Source organism: Mobula birostris, chromosome 9 (genome assembly GCF_030028105.1).
Source record: "Mobula birostris isolate sMobBir1 chromosome 9, sMobBir1.hap1, whole genome shotgun sequence".
Taxonomy (NCBI): Eukaryota; Metazoa; Chordata; class Chondrichthyes; order Myliobatiformes; family Myliobatidae; genus Mobula; species Mobula birostris.
The window spans coordinates 136,995,213-137,018,958 of NC_092378.1; the positions used below are offsets into that span (position 1 = coordinate 136,995,213).

The window sequence follows — 23,746 nt, forward strand, 5'->3', positions numbered from 1 at the left end:
TGCTGTCTAGGTTTTGATGCATGCAGGAATGGACTGCATCATTTGCTGAGGAGTTGCAAGTGGAAATAAACTATGTGCAATCATCTGTGAAGCCTAAGCCCACATCTGACCTTAACGGTGGAAGGAAGATCACTGATAAAGCATCTGTAGATGGTTAGGCCTGCGCCACTGTCTGAGGAACTCCTGCAGTGATTGGCTGGGCTTGAGATGACGAATGTCTGACAACTACAACCGTCACCCTTTATGCAAGGCGTGCTTTCTTCTTGTCCACCAATGTGTGATAAGTTTGAACCTTGTTGTCAAACTTCTGTAATAAATACAGACCCGTGCCCTCAGATCTGTGATAAAATACCAAACATTCTCTTAGATCTCAGTGATAAATGCAATAAGGTGCCTTGGCTTTCAGTGATAAATACCAAACTGTTACAGATCCTAAGATCACAGCTTGCATGCCATGAGGATGAAGATGCAAGATGCAGACGAATCTCTGTAGGCAGCCAAGGGCAAGAAAGATGTTTCAGTCATAGGTTATCGTAAGTTAAGGATCTGGGGACCAGTGCAGAAAGCTGGCCACCCATGATCTTAGTGAGTGGCAGAGCTGGCATCTGGGGGGTGAACGACTGGCACCTGAATGTGAATGGCTGGCAGCTGCTTCTAGTTCTTTATCACCAATGCCACTCGCTGCAATAACTCAGTAGCAGCACTCAACTTTAATATTCAACAGGTCCAAAGGAACTCAAGTGCCAAGTCCTGGAGAAGGGTCTTGGCCCAAAACATCAACCGTTTATTCACTTCCATAGATGTTACCTGACCTGCTGAGTTCTTCCAGCATCATGTGTGTGTTGCTTCAGTGTCAAGTTATTGGTCATTTGGAACTGTGAACTTACAGTTGGTTGAAAATGCTTCAACTAGGTTTCCATAAACTGTTTATAAAGAGAAGTGAAAGAAACTTTGTTCTCCTGCATTTCGCTGATGTGATACTCGCACTTTACAGATAAAATTACCTTTTGTATTGAATCAGAATCAAATTTAGTATCACCAGCATATATCATGAAATTTGTTAACTTAATCAGGCAAATTGCTTAACTATCATAACAGATCCTTTTTTGTCTAAATGCATTCCTCTTATTTGATACCTAACCTTCTTAACTCCCTAACACAGTGATCCGATTCTTCCTATATGCTTCAGTGACCAATTATTCCTTGATCTCTGCCGAGGCAGCCAAATCGACCAAGTAACACCAATGAAACTAGTCACTCATTGTTTCTCCTACATGGTCCTTTGGCAGCAAGTATGCAAAAATGCAGCACGAAACCTCACACAAAAGTTGGAAGTGCCAGGTTTTTTCTTCACTCTTTGATGAGTTGGTGAAGGGGGTGCTTTTGGTTTGTAAGAAGGAAATAGGCCAGAGATCTTGTTCACAAATATGAACCAAAAGCCCCTTCCCAATGAGAGGTGCAACTACAGGAAAGCTGGATAGAGCAAAACCATCTATCTGTGATGATTATCACAAATAATTATCTTTCATGATCCATTAAATAAAAACAGCCACAAGCAAAGAATCAGTGAATGATTATTAACTGCTGCAGGGTGGGGTTGGGGTGGGGGAGGAGGGAGAGAGCTGATCCAGCAAGAGAAGAAAATAGAGGAGGTAGAAACTTAAGTATTTGCTTTGAAGTATTTGCAGTGCAGCCTATTCCTTCCTTGACATTATAGTGTTCAACAGCTCTGAAACCCAATACCATTAATGTGAATTAGGTGTAATTAATTTAATTCATTTGGCACAGTATTCTGGGCCAAAGGACCCTTTCCTGTGCTGTATTATTTTATATAAATGTATTGTTGAGCTGAAGTTGGACTTGCTTATAGAAAAAAAGCAGAGGAATATAAAAGTTAGAAGAGTAAACCATTCAGCCCCTCATGCCTGCTTCACCATTCAACAAGAGCACAGCTGACTTTTGCAACTGTACTTTCCTACACTAAGCCCATATCCCTCAATGCAATAAAAAAAAACTATTATCTCTTCCTCAAATAGACTCAGTGACCAACATACCCTCTAATATTTTTTTTACAGCTCCGTGAACTAACCACTGATCTGTGCAGGAAGTTTTTACACAGCCTGAAAACTGTGCAGCACTTCAATAAAACATTTAAAAGAAAATTCCAGTTGCAAGGCAACAAAGGCTATATGCACGGGAATATTTCAGTTACTGCATGGCCACAGACTCGCACAGATTAGAGGGAACAGTCTCAGTGACTGAGGTCCCACAAACTACTTGGGTAGAGAATCTCAAAGTCTCAGTTCTTTCTGAAATTAAGCAACTTCTCATTTCTACCCCGACTGGCCAATCCCTTAGTTTATGACTGAGATCACTGTTTCTATATATGTCAGCCAAGGGAAACATTAACTTGGCATCTGTCCTGTCAAGCCCATGAGAATTTTGTACAAGGCCATGAAATCACCTCTCATTCTCCTAAATATAGGAGTGATTCCCAATCAGTTTATTCATTCCTCTGCCTCTTCAGGCAGGGCATTCCGACAGAGTGCTTCCTGAACTTTGGATTCTTGTCCTCGAAATGACACTATTCTGAAACATCGACCTCTGCTCATTGATCCTCTCATTCTCAGAGGTTCCCAACCTTTTTTATACTATGGACCAATACCATTAAGCAAGGGGTCTGGGAACCCCTGCTCTAGTTAGATCCTCTGTGTGTCTACTGGGAAGGTCAAAACCTGGTGTCTAAAGGCCCGAGCCTGTGTCTGCTGGAGGTCTGACCTGGAATTAAAGGACTGTATATGTGCGTGGCCGGGAGGGAGGAACGGAGCTTGTTTATTTTTTTCTGTTGTTGTTTTGTGGCTTCTTGTGTTCTGTGTTGCTCTGCCAAGCATTGTGGGCATGTTGTGTTGGCGCCAGAACATGTGGCGACACTCGCACCTCAGGTCTGCTGGTTGTTAACACAAATGACACATTTCACTGTTTCTTTTGATGTACATTACATTAGACAAATACACTTGAGACTTGAATCTTAAGATGTAATTATTTCTCTTTTTTCTTCAAAGCCTCTCATTATCTTGAAATCCTTTCTACATTGCTTTTAAGCAACTTTTTAAAAAGTAGAACATGCTTAACTTTTCCTACCTCTCATCGTTCTCTTCCCTGATAATATCCTCTTCGCACTTTATCTAAATCATGTTCCTCTTTTCTGAAGTGTGCAGCTCAGAATTACTTAAAATACTCCAGTTGAAGCCAAACCTGTTTTTATATTCTGTATCTCAAAGTATTGACACCAGGAAACATCTTATCCTCTTGCATTTAAGAAATTATACACATGAACAGCAAGGTGCTTCTGGTAAGATGGCAAAATGCTCGGTTACAGAGACCTCCCTGGGTCCAAACAAAGGTGTAATTCTTCATCCTTTATCATTGCCAGACACTGCTGGTTATCAAGAATATCAAGTACTGCAGGTCTACCCCACTAGTGAGTTGCTCGATAGTGGTGGAGCTGGACTTGTTGCTCACCCTGTTGCAGACTCGGGGAAGAACGTGTCAGAGATGGTGCGCAGTCCAACAAACTGTGGAAATGATTGGTTTGGATCCTTTTACTGAGATCACAAGATCCTGCTGGATATTGGTAATGTAGAACAGCAGTCCCCAACCACCGGGCTGCGAAGCATGTGCTACCGGGCCGTGAGGAAACGATATGAGTCAGCTACACCTTTCCTCAATCCCTGTCACGCACTGTTGAACTTGAACATAGGGTTGCCAACTGTCCCGTTGTTTGTCGGGACATCCCGTATATTGGGCTAAATTGGTTTGTTCCATATGGGACCACCGTTGTCCTGTATTTCCCCTGCTAAGGTAGAGTGTTCCTATGAAACCTTTCGTGCTGAAATGGCGTAAAGCGAAGAAGCAATTACCATTAATTTATATGGGAAAAATTTTTGAGTGTTCCCAGACCCAAAAAATAACCTAGCAAATCATACCAAATAACACATAAAACCTAAAATAACACTAACATATTGTAAAAGCAGGAATGATATAAATACACCTATATAAGGTAGAAATAATGTATGTACAGTACAGTTGGGAAGATTAAGCCAAAACCGATTTGTGGAAAAAAATCAGCACATGTGCACACAGGTGCCCGTGCAAGGCTTCATGGTCATGATAGTCTTTCTTGGGGAAAACAAAAGTGTCCCGTATTTGACTACTATTTTTGTCCCTTATTTGGGAGTGAGAAAATTGGCAACCCTAACTGTAAAAGACACGCTGAGGTGAGTTTAACCCTACTTGAACACCCCACTCCCCCCCAAGTCGGCCGATCCGCAAGACCGGTCCGCGGTGCAAAAAAGTTTGGGGACCCCTGATGTGGAATACAATGAGTCCGATTCACTGGTTCATTGATGAGACGTTGGCGAGGGAACTGCGTACCCTCTGTTATGGCGCAGACAAGGCCCTATGCCTCAAGGTCTCCATATTCAGCCGTCAGAGAAGGAGGTGCCAGATCTGGTCATGTGCTGTTGGATTTCGAGCTGGGTTGGGGGCTGGCTCCTTTCTTTGGTAAAACTCTCCAGTGCTTGCTCATCAGAAGACAAGCCGGACTGCATTCATCTGTGGCTGAACTTGTCTGAGATGAGGGACTGCTGCGACCTTGTTGTAGCAGAAAAGTGGCTCCATGACAACATCCATGCACCATCAATCTACAAGCCATTACACTCATGGACTTGGGATATATTATTATTATTTTTTGTAACAGTATGTTTTTCTGCTATTGTAATTATACATGTGCTATATGTGCTGGGTGCCTTGTGTGATTGTTGGTACTGTGTTTTGCACCTTGGCCTCAGAGGAACATTGTTTCGCTTGGCTATATTCATGTGCATAGTCGAATGACAATTAAATTTGAACAAAGTGTCTTAGCTTATTTAAACTTTTCAAATATGCATCATTTCTAGTTTACATTTCTTTCATTGTCATCTTTCTTGGAATAGAACTTTATCTGTCTTGCTGTTTTCCATTTCACCACCCTGTCAATGTTGTCTTGAAGTCCATAATTACCCTCATCCACTTAGTGAAGTTTTGTATCAACTACTATTTATATGGTTAATTGCTAAGCCCAAGTCTGTCCCTATATAAATATCTCAAAGGATTATGGATTTACAAATGACCACTGAGGTAATAAAAAAAACTATAAACTTCCTGTCAGTGAGAAAAACATCCACATATCATCCAAACAATGTCAATTCTGTATCCATATTGATATTTACCCTTTAATCACAGTGATTTCCTGTGTGGCATTTTGTCAAATGCTATCTGAATCTACATATATCTTACATGTACCTCTTCACTACATTGATTGGCTTCTTTGCATTCTAATTAGTCTAGCACGGTTTGCCTAGCGCTCATGATTAACCCATGTCCTTTCTGACAAAGTTTATTTCGTCCCCTGTTGTGGTCTCACTAAATTCCCCATCAATGAAGTTAGGCTGACTGTCCTATACTTTCCACTCCTTTTCCTTGAAAACAATTATAATATTAACAATTCTCTAGCCTCTGACATTACTCCAATTCAATAGGGATTACAAAAATATACAGTGCCTCTACTATTTTGTATTTTGCTTCTGTACACGATGTGGATCAGATGACTTAGCAACTTTCAATGGTGCTGACTTTTCAGAACTTCCCTTTATCTATTAATGTTCTTTCCCTAATGTCCTTTTCATTCTCGTTTGTGAAGATATAAAGTACGTTGAATCAAAGTCTAAGTAAATTTCTTATCAATGTATGTGTATGTCAGCATATACCTGAGATTCATATGCTTGCAGGCATTTACAGGAAAATAAAGAAATACAATAGAATTAATGAAAAGAAATAATCACAAAAACTGACAAAAAAAAACAATGTGCAAAAGAAGACAAATTATACAAATTAATATTGGAAAAAAAACTGAGAACATGAATTTGCAGAGTCTGTAAGTTCTGAAATCAGATCAGAGTTGAAGTGAGTGAAGTTCTCCACAGTGGCTGAGGAGCCTGATGGCTGCAGGGTAGTGCCTGTTTCTGAACCTGGTGGTGTGGGACCTAAGGCTCCTGTACCATTTGCTCAATGGAAGAGAGCACGGCCTGAATGGTGGGGGTCCTTGATGATGGATGCTGCCTTCTTGTGGCAGTGCTGCTTCTTTGCCTGAGACTGACTGGGTTCTATCCACCACTTTATGTAGACCTTTCTGTTCCTGGACATTGGTGTTTCTATACCAGACCATGATGCAACCCGTCAGGATACCCTCCATTGTGCATCTCTAGAAGGTTGTCAAAGTTTAAGTTGACATGCTAAATCTACACAAACTTCTAATAAAGTAGAAGCAGTGTCGTGCCTTCCTTGTGATCACACTTACATTCTGATCCCAAGACAGATCCTCTGATACGGTAACACCAAGGAATTTAAAGTTACTGGTGCTCCCGAATTCAATTCTCCTAACGAAGACTGGCTGATGAACATCTTATTTCTTACTCCTGTAATTGATAATCAACTCTTTGGTTTTGCTGACGTGGAGTGAAAGGTCGTTGTTGTGGCCCTATTGAACCAGATTTTTAATCTCCCCCTTACATGCTGATTTGTCACCACCTTTGATTCCGTCAAGTTGATAAGGTTCAATTAGCAAATCACCCAGTACATTATTTCAGAAGCGCATCCACTTCGGGACACTTATGAATTCGCGATCAGTACTAAATGAGTGTGAGGGTTTCACTTAGACCATGGGTTCTCAACCTCGAGTTCATGGACCCCTTGGTTAATGGTACGTGTCCTTGTTTTAGAGCCTTTGTCTGCTCAATACAAACTATTACATCCTTGTCCAAACATGCTAAAAGAGCTTCCCACAAAAATAAATTCACTTTTAATCGATTCACTCCTTTTGCTACACATCAACCCAAACTGACCTAAGCCCAGTTACTGAGTCTTCAGGGTAATTTAATAACATACTTAGAAAGTAAAAGTAGATTGGGTTAATTAAACTTTTTTTTACAGTAACTTTAATTGCTGGGATCATTATTGCAGTAACACACTGTTAAGGAAAGAACGTGTTCAAAAGTCTAGGGCTATTTAATTAGTAATTACCACTAGAATTTTTAGAGGCTGTGAAGTTGGATTAATGTGGATTAGAATATGTTCAACTGCTCACAACTATGAAAATTCATTCTTACCTGTTCACCTTCTACTCCCATCATTTTTGGAATTGACGGACCACAAATATCAACATCTAGAAGAGCAATCTGCCAACCAAAAGATGCAGGAATGTAAATCATAAAGTGGGTATCTTAGAATCTCCAAGAACAGAATTACTTTAACATGCCAATGCAGTATTGTTTGTTCTGTAGTTACAAGTATAATCACATTATCGTTGGATTGAATAACATTGTGCAGGATGTGCTGGAATGCAGATAAATCAAAGTGAAAACTTTCCAATTTTTAATTCTCCTCCTCTCTCCCACTCAAATTGGGAATCTCTCAAAATCGTTAGGATGTGTACCTGGGTTGTGATTTACTCAGTGAAGAAAAACGAACCACAAAATATTTCCATGTAACTTGTCATTTCCACTCACCTCAGCCTCAACTGTCAGGATAAGCCATGTATTAATTATTCAACATCAATAACGATAGGTGTAAATTATCCCATTACTTTATAACTGTAAAGGAAAATGAGAAAAGAAATCTACCATTCTTCAAGAGGTCTACAAATCGTTCCCATAAAGAGTTTGAACAACAGATGGCGCTATCAACACCCAGGTGCCATGAGACATTTTACTTGAAGTACTTGTCAAGAATCATAAAATGGGCTCCTTTTCCATCTTATGCAGAACATGTACAAACACAACCACTGTCGTACTAGGTTTCAATCATTATACATGGCGCCATTTTACAAGACAATCCCGTATGTCCCTGTCGAAGGCTCTTATGTTCACCCTCAAGGCTTAATAGTTAAAAGATAAGGAAACCCTTTAAAAAAGTCAATTTTCCAGATCAAATAAGGATATTTGGAGGTTATTAAAATGTCAATAGTGATCAGAATAAGCCCTTTATTAACTCTGATTACAAAGCACTTAAATAAGTTTGCAACAGAAAGCCAAACACTTCCCTTCCAGTTGGTGTAGCCAACAGTCTTCTCTAATTCTAGCTCAACAACCATTGATAGATCCAGCACGGTAACAGGCACTTTCCGACCCAATGAGCCCAATTACACCTCTGTGACCAATCTATTAGAATGTGGGAGGAAACCGGAGCAGCTGGAGGAAACACACGTGGTTGCAGGGAGAACGTACAGACAGCAGCAGGATATTGAACCCAGGCTGCTGGCGCTGTAATAGTGGGGCATCTACAGCTCTGAACGTCAAATCTCAATGGGGGAGAAGAGAAAAGAAAACAGAGCATTCCTGCTCTTCTGTTCTAATGTGTGCACTAAAGGGTGTTGAGTGAGACTGTGTGGTTTGGACAACAGATGGCGCTGACCGCCTCAGGATAGTGCTGGCATTTTATCTGAATAGCCCACTTGTATGTAAAGAGCATGCCTGAAAAGTGTTCAAGTGATTCAAAGCAGTTCTATTTGCCCAAGGATTATGTTTCAGGGTTCACCTAGCTGCAGCTGTTAATATATTTTTTCTCTCTCCCAGACCGATGACAACGGTTTTGTGTGAATAAACAAATAAAGATTAAAGACACACCCACCAAAAATATTCCTATTTACGTGTTGTTACAAGACACCAGCAATATTAGAGGTAGAAAGATAACACAGCTGAAGAAAGGGTGTGTCATCCTTAAAACAAAACAAAGCTGAAGATTAATTTGTCAACCTATATCCATGGCAACAAAATGGGAAGGAGTTTTTGCAGATCGTACTTTCTAATGAAATACTTCCTTATTTCAGGCTTCAGTGATTCATTGTTTTCTAAAGATAAACTATTAGGAGAAACTTTCAGCACCAGCGTGACACCCATTCTGATGACTAGTCAAGTGACAGTGATGCCACTCAGCCAACAAAGCCACACACTACGTCAGTACATGCTTTATTGAAGGAATGGGGAAACTCCCTATCTTGGTCTTTCCTGCTCACTGATGCAAGGTTGCAAGACATGAAAAAGATTTTTTTTTTTAAACTGCATTGAATAAAACCATTTTATTTTCTGGGAATGCCCCGTTATCAAAGACTATTGAGGTGGGATGCACAATGCCCTACAAGGCATCTTTAAATGTGAAATACCCTTAGAAAGGAAGACCATATATTTTGGGTATATACCTCAAGAATGGTTGAAAAGAGAGAAATATTTAATGAATATACTGCTGGTGGCTGGTAAAAAGACCCTTACCAGGAAATGGTTATCACAGGAGAGCCCAACTTTAAATGTATGGATGGAAATTACAATGGACATTTACAAAATGGAGATAATAACAGCATCTGTTAATCATAAGTTGGAACAATTTGATTCCTACTGGGAAAAATGGTTTAACTACATAACACCTCATAGGCCTGATTTTATTCTCACAAGTCAATGAATATGTTGTAAAAAAAAGATCACCCCCTACTTGGTACATAGTTTTCTTCTTTTGATTGTTCTTTCTTTCCTCTCCTTTCTATAAGTGTATATATACCTCAGACAAATATTATGTGGAGATTTGTGACAAATATGACTATATATATGTACAGTATCTGAAATACATCTTATGGAAAGTTTTGTTTGATGATGAACTTCAATAAAAAGATTATAATTGGGGTATTGGATAAGAGGCAGAGGAATGAGATGGCAAGAGGAATTAAGGTTGTCAAGGTCTTTTTCCTTGGAGAAATAGATTCAAATCCAGATTAATTCCAGAGAATGGTAGTTGCTTTCTTTTGGCAGTTGTCAGGACCCTTCCTATAGACCAAGACAAAAATCAACATCAAGTTTTTGATGTTGATGTATTGTGTTCAGTTTAGGTCACCAAATTACAGGAAGGATATAAATAAGGTTGAAAGAGTGCAGAGAGGTGAAAGCACACACCCCGATCAAGGGAATGGCAGCGTAAGGAAAAGGTCTCTCGACAAAAAAGAAGGTAAACTGCCCCATAATCGAATTTAGACAAATACTTAATATTGCATAATTATATTAATAAAAGGGGCAAGGATGATGTCTAAGAACAAGATTAAAAAGTCCGCTCCGAAGTCTGATAACTTCGGCAAGCCAGGACGGAGATAATGGGGGGGAATCGGTGACTCTGTCCTTGATTCTCGGAGAGATTCGCGAGTTCCGACAAGATAACAGCAAACAGCTGGAAGATATTAAAGGAGAAATAGTAAAAACTAACCCGCGGATAGATGAAGCCGAAGCGAGGATTGTTGGAATTGAAGAGAAGCTACAAAACGCAGAGGAGGTGATAGCAGAAATGCTGAAGCTGCAAGACCAGCTCCAGTGGAAACTAATAGATCAAGAAGGCCGCTCGAGAAGGGAAAATGTGAGGATTTACGGAGTTCCCGAAGGAACTGAAGGTAAACCTGGATTGATGATTCCCTTCGTGGAGAAGCTACTTAGAGAGAACCTTGATATACCGGCCACAAAAGACCTACAGATAGAAAGAGCTCACCGCGCGTTGGCACCAGAGCCTCCAGCAGGCGCCCAGCCCAGATCGATTTCTGGTCAGATTTCTCAGTTACAGAACGAAGGAAGAGGTGCTTAAAAGGGCATGGCAAAAGAAAGGTTTCATGTGGAACAACTGTAAAATCAGTTTAGACCACGACTACGCACCAGGGATTCTTGCCAGACGGAAGGAATATACGGAAACACGGAGAGTCCTGAAGAAAAACAACATCAAATTCCAGACCCTGTATCCAGCTCGGCTGAGAGTCTTTTACAATGAAGGGACAAAAACTTACGCTACGGTGGAGGAGGCAACGTTGGACCTGGCGGACCGGGGACTACCTATTAAAGTTATCACCCAACCGGAGTCGCTACTGGAGAGGATTCGGCAGAAGTCGTGGCAGTTAGTGGGGCGAGGATGTTCCACACGAACCAGAGTGTCAAACTACAAGGAAAGCTGCAAATATTCAGACGCGAATGTACAGAGAACACAGATTAATTAAGAGAAATGACTGAAAAGAGTAAATCGGACTTAAAGGTAAAATGAAAACTGGTAACTGAAAATAAACTAGACGGAATAACTTGAATGATAGCAATATGGTCAAGACATAAATAGGAGAAAATTCTCTATGATTATTCAAACTGCTGAGGGCCCTCTAACCCAGGGTGAAGATAGAGGTTATCCCCCTGAACTGAGGCGGGTCGGTGCTCAGGCCTCACTGTGGGAAGTCGGGAAAAATTTTCAAATGTTGCATGTTCAAGAATGTCTAGGGTGTGGTTATATGTCTTGCTTTACTGTTGAGAAGGGATTGCTTACTGTTTGGTTAGAAAAGGAGAGTGTTTTTTTTTCTACTAGAGAAAAATGCAAACTGAATTGGTAAAAATAATTTCCTATAATGTTAATAGGGTTTTGAATCCAATTAAAAGAAATAAGATTATGTCTAAATTGAAAAAAGAGAGAGCACAAATAGTTTTCCTCCAGGAAACACATATGAGCCAATCTGAACATGGAAAATTAAAAAGAATGGGCTTTAAGCATGTATTTTATTCATCATATAAATTGAGTCACAAAAGAGGGGTAGCTACTTTAATATCAAGTACTCTTAATTATGAACATATTTCAGAGACTAGAGACAAAGAAGGACGGTTCGTAAAAATCACAGGAAGAATAGAAGGTACAGAAATAACACTGCTGAATGTTTATGCTCCTCCAGGTTGTGAATGGTCATTTTATAGACACATTTTTGACCTAATGGTCAGTTCTCAAGGGGTAGTAATTTGTGGAGGGGATTTTAATATTAGATTAAATCCTATATTAGATTCTTCAAGAATAGTTACTCAGAATAAACCCCTGACTCGGAAAGTGAATTCATTGATGGAGGAGTTGGGAATTATAGATGTCTGGAGGGAATTACACCCTACTAGTAAAGATTATACATATTACTCTTTCCCTCATTCAGCCTATTCAAGGGTAGACTATTTCTTTATCTTTAATACAGATAGACTCAGGATAAAAAACTGTAATATTGCAACAATTGATCTGTCGGATCATAGCCCAGTCTCTATGTCTCTAATCCTGGAAAGGAAAATGAGGAAAACACTATGGAGGCTAAACTCACATTAACTCAATAACCCAAAAGTAATGGAGGGATTAAGGGGAGAAATCAAAGAATATCTAGACCTTAATGACATGGGAGAAACATCACCAGTGATCTTATGGGATACATTGAAAGCTGTACTGAGAGGGAAAATTATTTCCATTACCACTCACATGAAAAAAATCAATGCACAAAAATTAGCAGACCTTCAAGGAAAATTAAAACAACTTCAAGTTGTAGATAGCAACAAAAGTAATTTAAATCGAAAACAGGAAATTAGGAAATTGCAAAGTGAAATTGACGATATTTATACGTTGGAAACTCAAAGAAATTTTCTTTACCTGAGACAAAAGAATTATGAAGTAGGAGGTAAATCAGATAGATTATTAGCATATAAATTACGAAAACAACAAGCAGACAATACAATTCATAAAATAAAGAATCCAAAGACAAAGCTTGTGGAGAGTACAATAGGGAAAATTCAAGAGAGTTTTGAAACATATTATCGAGAGCTGTACTCCCAACCCCGGGCCCCCAATGAGCCCTATATAGACAGTGTATTTAATTTTTTAGATCTACCTAAACTTACAGATTTACAAAATGAAAGTTTATTAGAACCAGTAACTGTCAAAGAACTGAACGTGGCCATCTCTAGGTTAAAGGCTGGAAAGTCCCCGGGTTCTGATGGGTTTACCTCAGAGTGGTACAAGTCCCTGAAGACACAGTTGGCCCCATTACTACTTAACACCTTTAATTGGATCTTGCAGAGAGGAGAAACTCCACCTTCCTGGAGGGAAGCGATTATTTCAGTTATTCCTAAAGAGGGTAAAGATAAACTAGAATGTGGCAATTATCGGCCAATTAGTGTTCTTAATTTAGATTATAAACTATTTACATCTATATTAGCGCGCAGATTGGAAAAGCTTTTACCTGGCCTAATCCACTTAGACCAGACTGGATTTATTCAACAAAGACAAACACAGGACAACATAAGGAGAACTCCGCACATATTAGAACAGGTTAATAAGAACGAGACAGAGACAATGGTAGTAGGATTGGACGCTGAGAAAGCTTTTGATTCGGTTAGTTGGGCATTCCTATACAGAGTGTTAGGAAGATTCGGCTTTCAAGAAATGTTTATTAAAGTAATTCAGACTCTATATGACAGCCCTACAGCCCGAATTAAGATAAATGGGGGACCTCTCTGACTCCTTCATCTTAGAGAGAGGCACTAGACAGGGATGCCCAATTTCCCCTCTCCTTTTTGCGCTATATATTGAACCGCTTGCCCAACTAATAAGACAGAGCGAAATCGTAAAAGGTATCAAGGTGGCAGGGATTGAACAGAAAGTGGCGTTATTCACAGATGATGTTTTGGTCTATCTGAGTGAACCAGAAAAATCATTTATAGGATTGTTTACACTGTTGGATGACTTTGGGAAAATATCAGGTTATAAAATAAATGTAAAGAAAACGCAGGTTATGTCCCTAAATTATACACCATCCAAAAAGTTGCAGGATACATATGATCTTAAGTGGGAAGCTAAATCATTAAAATATTTAGGAATAACCCTGCCGAAGGATCTTTCAACACTGTCACAGGTAAATTATGGGCCATTAATCTCAGAGATAAAAGCAGATATGCATAGATGGAATCTTATCCCCTTTTTAAGTTTAAATTCAAGGATAAATACTATAAAAATGAATATTCTTCCTCGGTTATTGTATCTTTTCCGTACTTTACCGGTGGAGATGGATGATAATCAATTCAGGGAATGGGACAAATGGATTTCCCGCTTCATTTGGCAAGGAAAGAAACCTAGAATTCGATATAACACCTTACAGTTAGGGAAGGAAGGAGGAGGTATGGTTCTTCCTTGCCTGAGAAATTATTTTTATGCCTCACAGATAACCCCTCTGTTATATTGGTGTAATAGGGAATATAAGGCTAGATGGAAGGAAATAGAATTTGGATTAGTTGACAGTTTTCCTCTTCAGGCCTCAATAGCTGACGAAGGATTGATGGCCCAGTTGGAAAAATTTAAAAACGCTTGGATAAATCTTACATTAAAAGTATGGCAGAAGGTGGTTAATTCATGTGGAATTAATAACATGTTAAAACTCTTTAGATGGTGTGCATATGATACCGAATTCCTTCCCAACAGGGGAGATAAAAGATTTGAGCTATGGATAAAGAAAGGTCTTACAACATACCTCTCATTTATAGATAAAAGAGTATTACAAAGTTTCCAAATCCTGCAGGACAAACATGGCCTAGAACATAATGACTTTTTTAGGTACCTTCAAGTACGAAACTATGTTAACCAGAGTTGTAGATATACAGACCTATCAACAGTAGAATTAGAATTTTTCAAGATTCTGAATTCGGCTTGCAGTTCAATACCTAGTAAATCAGTTTCTCGATTATATAATGCACTCTCCCATGCTAAAAATGTAAATACACTGTATATTAAAGAGAAGTGGGAGAAAGAAGCGGGGTTGGTACTTTCAGAGGAGGCTTGGGGGAAAGTCTGCAGCTTTCAATGGTCCTCAACTAATTCTTTGACTTAGAGAGAACATTGTTGGAAAAACATTATAAGATACTTCAAGACCCCATATCAGGAAAAATATAAAGATACAAATGTGATGTGTTGGAGAAGGTGCGGCTCCAAGGAGGCAAATCATTTTCATATTTTTTGGGATTGCCCTAAATTAAGTCTATTTTGGGAAGGTATTCATAGAACATTAGTTAAGGTACTTAGGTCCCAGATACCTCTGAACTTTGAGACGCTGTATTTGGGGCATGTATTGTTTCTTGAACAGAAGGAAGATATAAAGTTGCTGCAGGCCCTCTTAGCGGCAAGTAAGAAATCAATCACTAGAAAATGGCTAAATCCAATACCAACTACATTAGAAGATTGGTACGAAATTATCTTGGAAATATTTAAAATGTAAAAGTTGACTTACTCCCTGAGAACTCAAAAAGAAAAATTTTATCAAATCTGGAATAAATGGATTGAATATATAATCCCAATGCGAGCAGACTTTAGATGACTCTCCTAATGATTTATACTGCTCTTCTCATCAACACAGTAATATTGCTAACGTAAGCACCTCTAGTCTAAATGTTTGTTTTTTTTGTTTTCTTTTGGAAAATAGAGAATTAACACAAGTAAAGGGAAAGATTTGGGAAAGGGATAAAAAAAAATGAAAAAATTAAGTAAATAAGTACATAGGGATTGGATAATTATGTCTGCGGGCAGGAGCAAGCATGAACAAATTAGGATATAAACACCTACAATGGTTGATACATAAGCTTATATACAACATTTTGGACAAGTGGAAATGGTCCAGAAGGGTTATATGGAAACTATTATTACCATTTTTCTTAACAACTAATTCCATTACTTAGCCTAATAGGTTAGATTTACCACAGTACATAATTATCTATTTAAATGTTTATTTTCCTTTTATATCATCTCAATGTGTACTTAAGAATGTATAAATAATTGTAGTTTTATACATATAAAAAAATGGAAAAGGTTATATGTGTGAAAAAAGTACATGATATTTGTGAATTCTTTATCCAAATAAAAATAAAATTAAAAAAAAAAGGAGTGCAGAGAAGGTTTACAAGGATGTTGCTGGGACTTGAGAAACTCAGTTACAGAGAAAGGTTGAATAGGTTAGGACTTTATTCCCTGGAGCGTAGAAGAATGAGGGGAGATTTGATAGAGGTATATAAAATTATGATGGGTATAGATAGAGTGAATGCAAGCAGGCTTTTTCCACTGAGGCAAGGGGAGAAAAGAACCAGAGGACATGGGTTAAGGTTGAGGGGGAAAAGTTTAAAGGGAACATTAGGGGGGGCTTCTTCACACAGAGAGTGGTGGGAGTATGGAATGAGCTGCCAAACGAGGTGGTAAATGCGGGTTCTTTTTTAACACTTAAAAATAAATTGGACAGATACATGGATGGGAGGTGTATGGAGGGATATGGTCCGTGTGCAAGTCAGTGGGACTAGGCAGAAAATGGTTCGGCACAGCCAAGAAGGGCCAAAAGGCCTGTTTCTGTGCTGTAGTTTCTATGGTTCTATGGTAAAAAATAAATTACAAAAAAACTGTGTTCAATAAACATTTTTCAAATTTCATGGTATCCAACTGAAACTAAACTCTATTTAATATTACCTTATAATTGGGGTATTGGATAATAGGCAGAGGAATGAGATGGCAAGAGGAATTAAGGTTGTCAAGGTCTTTTTCCTTGGAGAAATAGATTCAAATCCAGATTAATTTCAGAGAATGGTAGTTGCTTTCTTTTGGCAGTTGTCAGGACCCTTCCTATAGACCAAGACAAAAATCAACATCAAGTTTTTGCCACGTGCATGAGTTTGATGATAAATGTTGCTTTCCTGAGACAGCGCCTCATTTCATTACAACCTTTGGTGGGGAGAAATGTGCCAGTGACGTATTGGGCAGGGTCCACTACTCTCTGCAGCTCATGTTCCTGCCCATTTGAATTGAACCAGTGCAACCAGTCAGGATACTTTCAACTGTAGAAGCTTGTTCGAGTGTTTAGACTATCATAACTTTTTGAGAGAGAAAAGACGCTGGCATGCCTTCCTTATGATTATGCTTGTGTGCTGGGCCTAGGACAGGGATTTCAAAGTGCTGTAGCCTGGTGCACATTGGCCCTCCTTCCCTTCCTAAAGTCAACAATCAGTCTTTGGTTTCTGTCGTTGTTGCGGCACCACTCAGCCAGGTGTCCTTTTTCACTCCTGTATGTGGGTCTTATCATCACCAGTGATTCATCCAACATCACCAGCTTCCACAGTCACACACTCCATGTTCAGATTTGTTTTTCTTGAGACTCAAGTCTCCTTTGACGTATCACAAGAACAGCAAAGAGGAATATTTAAAACTGAAAGCATTCAACATTTTGTTTTCTAACTAACTTCAAGGTACTCAATTAATCAGATTCTATCCTATGATTTCCATCCACCTTTTGGTTCATTAGTTTTATCAATTAGTCTACTAATGGTTTTCAAAATATAAAAAATAAACAAAAATATATTAATGAGCAACTTTGTAGATTATTACACTGACAAAATAAGGTTAAAATTCTTAATCACACTTATACCACTGTACGTTTTGCAGCTGTCAAGAGTGAAAATTCTTCTATTCTAAATCCCATGAAAGTAGTTGCTACTGAACTAGACCCCACCTTCATCTCACTCAATTAAACATCTTTGGAACAAATATATGCAATTTATAGAACGGTGGATTTACAGATCCCTTTCCACTCAATACTTTGAATTTGGTCCAAATTTTGATAGCCATCAATGTGCCAGTTATGTTTTCCCCACAGAACTCCTGCTCACTGGATTTTTTTTTTTGTTTTTCACACCATTCTCTGTAAACTGCACAGACTGTTATGTGTGAAAACCTCAGGAGATCAGCAGTTTCTGAGATACTCAAAGCACGCTGTCTGGCTCCAACAATCATTCCACAGTTAAAGTCACTTAGATCACTTTTCTTCCCCATTCTGATGTTTGGTCTGAAGAGCAGCTGAACCTCTTGACCTTATCTGTGTGCTTTTATGAATGAGGTGCTGCCACGTGAGTGGCTGATTAGATATTTGCATTAACAGGCAGGTGTATCTAATAAAATGGCCATGGAGTGTATATTATCATGTTCTATGACATACATTACTATCATCTTCAACAGGCACCACTCTTTTCATATTTATAACATAAAAGCACTCTGCACACTACAAATACAAGTATTGTTGAAGTTAGCATGTCAAAAAAAAATGGGAGAATGGCAACATAAAGTGCAGGTTCGATTTTGGTGAATGGTATATTTAACTCCTCTCCCTAGAATCATCTGTTAAGATGCAACACAAAATCTAGCATCAGATGATTATTAAAAATAATCAAATTATGTACCATTTATAAGTTATCAATAAAATACTTCGAGTCAAGTAAAATTAGCATTATATGAAATATAACCAGGTTACATTGGTTAAGACAAGGAAACTGTTTTTCTGTATGACCACCAAATAAAATATTTTAAAAGACCATCACAGTGACACAACTTACTTCAAACTGTGTACTTTGCATCAACTGTATGTTATAATAATTAAGGATATAAGTGTACATACATCTAACTTCCTAGTTCCGGAACTTGGTCCCAAATTTGCTTTAAGAGCCTCTACTTTCTTAAGAGTTTTCCACAGGTTTGGTTTGTCATCTGAAACTTTGACAAAACTTCTAGAGATATATCGCATCTGGTATGGAAAAGCTTACTAAAAGTAGTGGATATAGCCCAGGCCATCACACAAAAAGCCATCCCTACCACTGAATACATCAAAGGAGCACTGCCACAAGAAAGCAGCATCCATCGTCAAGTACCTCCACCATCCAGGTCATGTTCTCTTCTTACTGTTGCCATCAAAGGAGGTACAGGAACCTTCAGTCCCAAACCACTAGGTTCAGGAACAGTTATTACCCCTCAGCCATCAGGCTCCCGAACCAGAGTGGATAACTTCATTCGCTCCAACACAGAACTGATTCCACAACTGATGGGACTCACTTTCCAGGACTCTACATCTCATGTTCTCAATATTATTTATTATTATTTTTTGTATTTGCACAATTTGCCTTCTTTTGCACATTAGTTGTACGTGTGGGGTTTGTATCGACTGTGAATGCCAACAAGAAAATAAATCAATGTATTTAGTATATGGTGACATATATGTACTTTGATAATAAATTTGAACTTTAAACATTAAATGTGTTGGCCCTTACTGCAGATTGCAAGATTCCTTCCTAAAATTGAAACTACAGAAACAAAAGCCCATTTCTCCAATCCAAAGAACTTTTCTCAGATCTCAAGGAGTTTGAGAACCTCTGTATTCTTTCTAGATATCAATAAGATTGAAAGAGTACAGAGAAAATTTACCAGGTTGTTGCCAGGAATTAAGGACCTGAGTTATAAGAAAAGGTTGAACAGGTTAGGACTTTATTCTCTGGAGCATAGGAGGAGGAGGGGAGATTTGATAGAGGTATACAAAATGATGAGGGGTATAGATAGGGTAAACGCAAGCAGATTTTTTTTCACTGAGGTTGGGTGAGAGTAGAATCTGAGGTTAAGGGTAAAAAGTGACATTTTTAAGGGGAACCTGTGGGAAAATTTCTTCACTGAGAAGATGGTGCAACTGTAGACTGAGCTGCCAGTGGACGTGGTGAATAAGGGTTTTACTTGCAACATTTAAGAGAAGTTTAGGTAAGTACGCGGATAGGTGGAGTATGGAGAGCTGTAGTCCAGGTGGAGATCAAAGGGATTAGGCAAACTAACAGTTCCGCACACTCGATGGTCTGAAGGGTCTGTTTCTGTGCTCTATGGCTCTGAGGAGAAGCATTAGCCCACATTTTCCACCCTGATGATCCCTGACGTTCGTCAATTTTAAGATTATAGACAAGAAAGATAACAAAAACATGAACAAAAATGAAACAGTGTCCCAAACTTGTTACTGTTTGGGAGTGTTTGTTGCTGTGATCAGAAATAGACTTCTGCTTTCTGGTTAAGACTTGAAGCAAACTGCCAAACTATTTCTGACTTTGGATATTTTCAAAGGATACCATCCTCACCCACCCTGTCGCTAAGTAAATAACAATTCAAAATGAATCACCATTACATATGGAATAAATGATTCTGATTTTGATTGGGGTTGCATTCAAATTAATTTCATTCCATTCTGATGATCAGGTTTATGGCTGAACCTAATGTACCTTCAATTTCCAAGCATGAATTCAGATACAGATTAGTACTCACCAAATTCTAATTTTAATACTTCTGGTTTAACACATTCCTTAGATTCTATCCATTTTACAAAAAAGCAACAGGAGAGTCTTGCACACAGAAACTTCTAAGTGGTTTGCTCCACGTACAGATTGCTTAGGTGAAATATATGACAAAAGTCTGTGCTTTCTACCTTATCATGCAGGGAAATGACTAGTAATCATTTTCATTGAAGCTTTTCATAATTTTATATTGATCGGATATAGATTGCAGCTTTCTAACAACTACGCCTTTATGTTAAGTGACACTTGGGAAATATGATACCTTTATTTGATATGTACCACTAGCCATTTCTGATATGATCTCTATCAGCAATTAGGAATTATATGTTAGAACCAGATTACCTAAACAACTCCATTTTGATCCCCTTTATTGGTGAGCTTGCTGGATCATACTGGACAGTTTCACTTATGAAAGTATCTCATAAATTAAGGCAATCTTAGTTTAGGACATAAATGTGACTTTAAGTTTATTTAATCAAGCATCATATTCCATAAGGGAGAAGCTGAAGTCAGAAGTATCACTATTACAGTGGAGTAAAGGAAATTACAAAGGCATGAGAGGGGATTGGCCAAAGGTGATTGAATGGGGACACTAGCAGGGATGATGGCAGAATAGCAATGGCAGGAGTTTCTGGGGGCAATTCAGATACATCCCAATGTGGAAGTAGTATTCTAAAGGGAGGATGAGGCAACCATGGTTGACAAGGGAAGTCGAGGACAGCATAAAAGCAAAAGAGAAGACATATAAAAGAGCAATTATTAGTGAGAAGTTAGAGGATTGGGAACCTTTTAAAAAACAAAACAACAAAGGGCAATTAAAAAAAAATCTGGAGATAAGAAGATTAAATATGAAGGTAAGCTAGCCAATAATATTAAAGATGATACCAAAAGTTTTTTTTCAGATATATAAGGAGTGTATATATACTGGAAAATGATAAGAGGAGGTAGTGGGGGGGGGGGAAACAAAGAAATGGCGGACAAATTTAACAATTATTTTCCTTCAGTTTTCACTATAGAAAACACTAACAGTATGCTAGCAGTTCAAGAGTCGGGGCCAGAAGTGAGTGTAGTTGCTATTACTTAGGGGAAGGTGGTTGGGAAGCCGAAAGACCTGAATGTAGACAAGTCACTTGGATCAGATGGACTACACCCCAGAGTTTTGAAAGAGGTAGCTGAAGGAATTGGGGAGGCATTCGTAATGATCTTTCCAGAATCACTAGAAAATTGCAAATGTCAATCCACTCTTTAAGAAGGGAGGTAAGCAGAAGAAAGGAAATTATAGGACAGTTAGCTTGACTTCAGTGGTTGGGAAGATGTTGGAGTCCATTATTAAGGAAGTAGTCTTGGGGTACTTGGAGACGCACATAAAGTAGGCCGTAGTCAGCATGGTCTGCTTAAGGGAAAAGCTTGCTTGACGAAACTGTTGGAATTCTTTGAGGAAATAACAGGTATGGTAGACAGTAGATGTTGTTTACTTAGATCTTCAGAAGGTTTTTGACAAGGTGCTGCACATGAGGCTGCTGAACAGGATAAGAGCCCATGGTATTATAGAAAAGATACTAGTGTAGATGGAAGACTGACTGACTGGCAGGAGGCAGAGTCGAAATACTGGGAGCCTATGCTAGTTGGCTGCTGATGACTAGTACTGTTTCACAGGGGCTGGTATTGGGATACTTCTTTTCAGGTAATACTATACGTCAGTGGTGCCCAACCTCTGGGACGCGGACCGATACCGGGCCGTGAAGCATGCAGGGATGCAGCGGTAGTCGGAGCGCACCGAGCACATCTTTAAGAAAAAAGCCAAAATAAACAAGCTAATTATTTAGGTGCCGCCCAGCACGTAAATATCAGCCCAGATCAGAGGTGATTGCCGATTTCACTTGCTCTACACGATGTTCACTCCTCTTTCCAGGGCGCTGGAGCCTTTAGCTGTTCATTATTTGGTCAATTTAAACGCCAGCCCAGACAGGCTGAAAAGACGGGGCTGTCAAGATCGAGGTGACATGTTGAATCTACACAAACTTCTAATAAAGTATAGGCGCTGCCGTGCTTTCTTCATAATGACAGTTAAGTACTGATCCCAGGACAGATCCTCTGACACTTTTCAGAAAGAGAAACGTCGATCCTTAATGCCGAAGAATTTAAAGTTATTGACCCTCTCCACCTCAGTTCCTCTAATGAAGACTGGCTTCTGGCAGCACCTAATTAATTAGCTTGCTTATTTCGGCTTTTTCCTTAAAGATGTGCTGGATGCGCTCCGGATACCGGTGCACCCCTGCATGCTTCACGGCCCGGAGGTTGGGGACCACTGCTATATGTCAACGATTTGGATGACAGAATTAATGGCTTTACAGCTAAGTTTTCAGACAATACAAAGATAGGTGGAGGGCAGGTAATGCTGACGAAGCAAGGAGCCTTGGGAAGTACTTGGACAGATTTGGAGAATTGGCAAAGAAGTGGCAGATGTAATATAGTGTAGGGAAGTGTATAGTCATGCACTTTGGTAGGAGTAAAGGTACAGACTATTTTCTAAATGGGGAGAAAATTCAAAAATCAGAGGCTCAAAGGGACTTGGAAGTCCTTATGCAGGATTCCCTAAAAGTTAACTTGCAAGTTGAGTCGGTGGTAAGGAAGGTAAAGGCAGTGCTGGCATTCATTTCAAGAGGACTAGAATATAAGATCAGAGGTGTGATTCTGAGGCTTTATAAGGCATTGGCCAGACCTCATTTGGAGTATTGTGAGCAGTTTTGGGCTCTTTGTCTAAGAAAAGAATGTGTTGGCAATGCAGAGGGTCCATAGGAGGTTCATGAGAATGATTCTGGGAATGAAAGGGTTAATGCACAAGGACCATTTGATGGCTCTGGGCCTGAACTTGCTGGAGCTTCGAAGAATGATGGGGGGCGAGGCCCCATTGAAACCTATCGGATATTGAAAGGTCTAGATAGAGTGGATGTGGAGAGGATATTTCCTATAGTGGGTGAGTCTAGGACCAGAGGGCACAGCCCTCAGTCCTTCAGAATAGAGAGGTGTCCATTTAGAAGAGAGATGAGAAGGAATTTCTGTCTTTAGCCCCTTGGTATGAATATTGAATTCTCCAACTTCTGGTAATTCTCTCTCTCCCTCCCTTCCCCTATCCCAGTTTCACTCTGCCCCCTCCCCAGCTGCCTACTACCTCCCTCATGGTTCCACCTCCTTCTACTACCCATTGTGTTTTCCCCTATTCCTTCTTCACCTTTCCTGCCTATCCCCTCCCCCACCCCTTTATCTTTCCTCTGACTGGTTTTTAACCTGGAACCTACCAGCCTTCTCCTTCCCTCCCTCCCCCCACCTCCTTTATAGGGCCTCTACCCCTTCCCTCTACAGTCCTGACGAAGGGCTCTGGCCCAAAACGTTGACTGATGGTTTCCACGGATGCTGCCTGACCTGCTGAGTTCCTCCAGCGTGTTGTGAAGGAATTTCTTTCACCAGAGGATGGTACATCTGTGGAATTCATTTCCACTTATGGCTGTGGAGGCCAAGTCATTGGGTATATTTAAAATGAGTTGATAGGTTCTTGATTAATCAGGGCATCAAAGGTTACAGGGAGAAGGCAGGAGAATGGGATAGAGAGGGACAGTAAGTCAGCCAAGATTGAATGGAGTGGCAGACTCAATGGGCCTAGTGGCCCAATTTTACTC

General features: G+C 39.5%; 1 protein-coding gene across 2 annotated transcripts in view; it reads right to left on the reverse strand.

Annotated features, from left to right (window-relative positions):
- nubp1 (nucleotide binding protein 1 (MinD homolog, E. coli)) overlaps positions 1 to 23,746 on the reverse strand; it is a 62,738-nt gene that overhangs the window by 16,634 nt on the left and 22,358 nt on the right. For both annotated transcript variants that reach the window (XM_072268951.1, XM_072268950.1), the window contains one exon: positions 7,206 to 7,274. In XM_072268951.1, the coding sequence (XP_072125052.1) occupies positions 7,206 to 7,274 (69 nt within the window). The remainder of the gene's footprint in view (positions 1 to 7,205; positions 7,275 to 23,746) is intronic.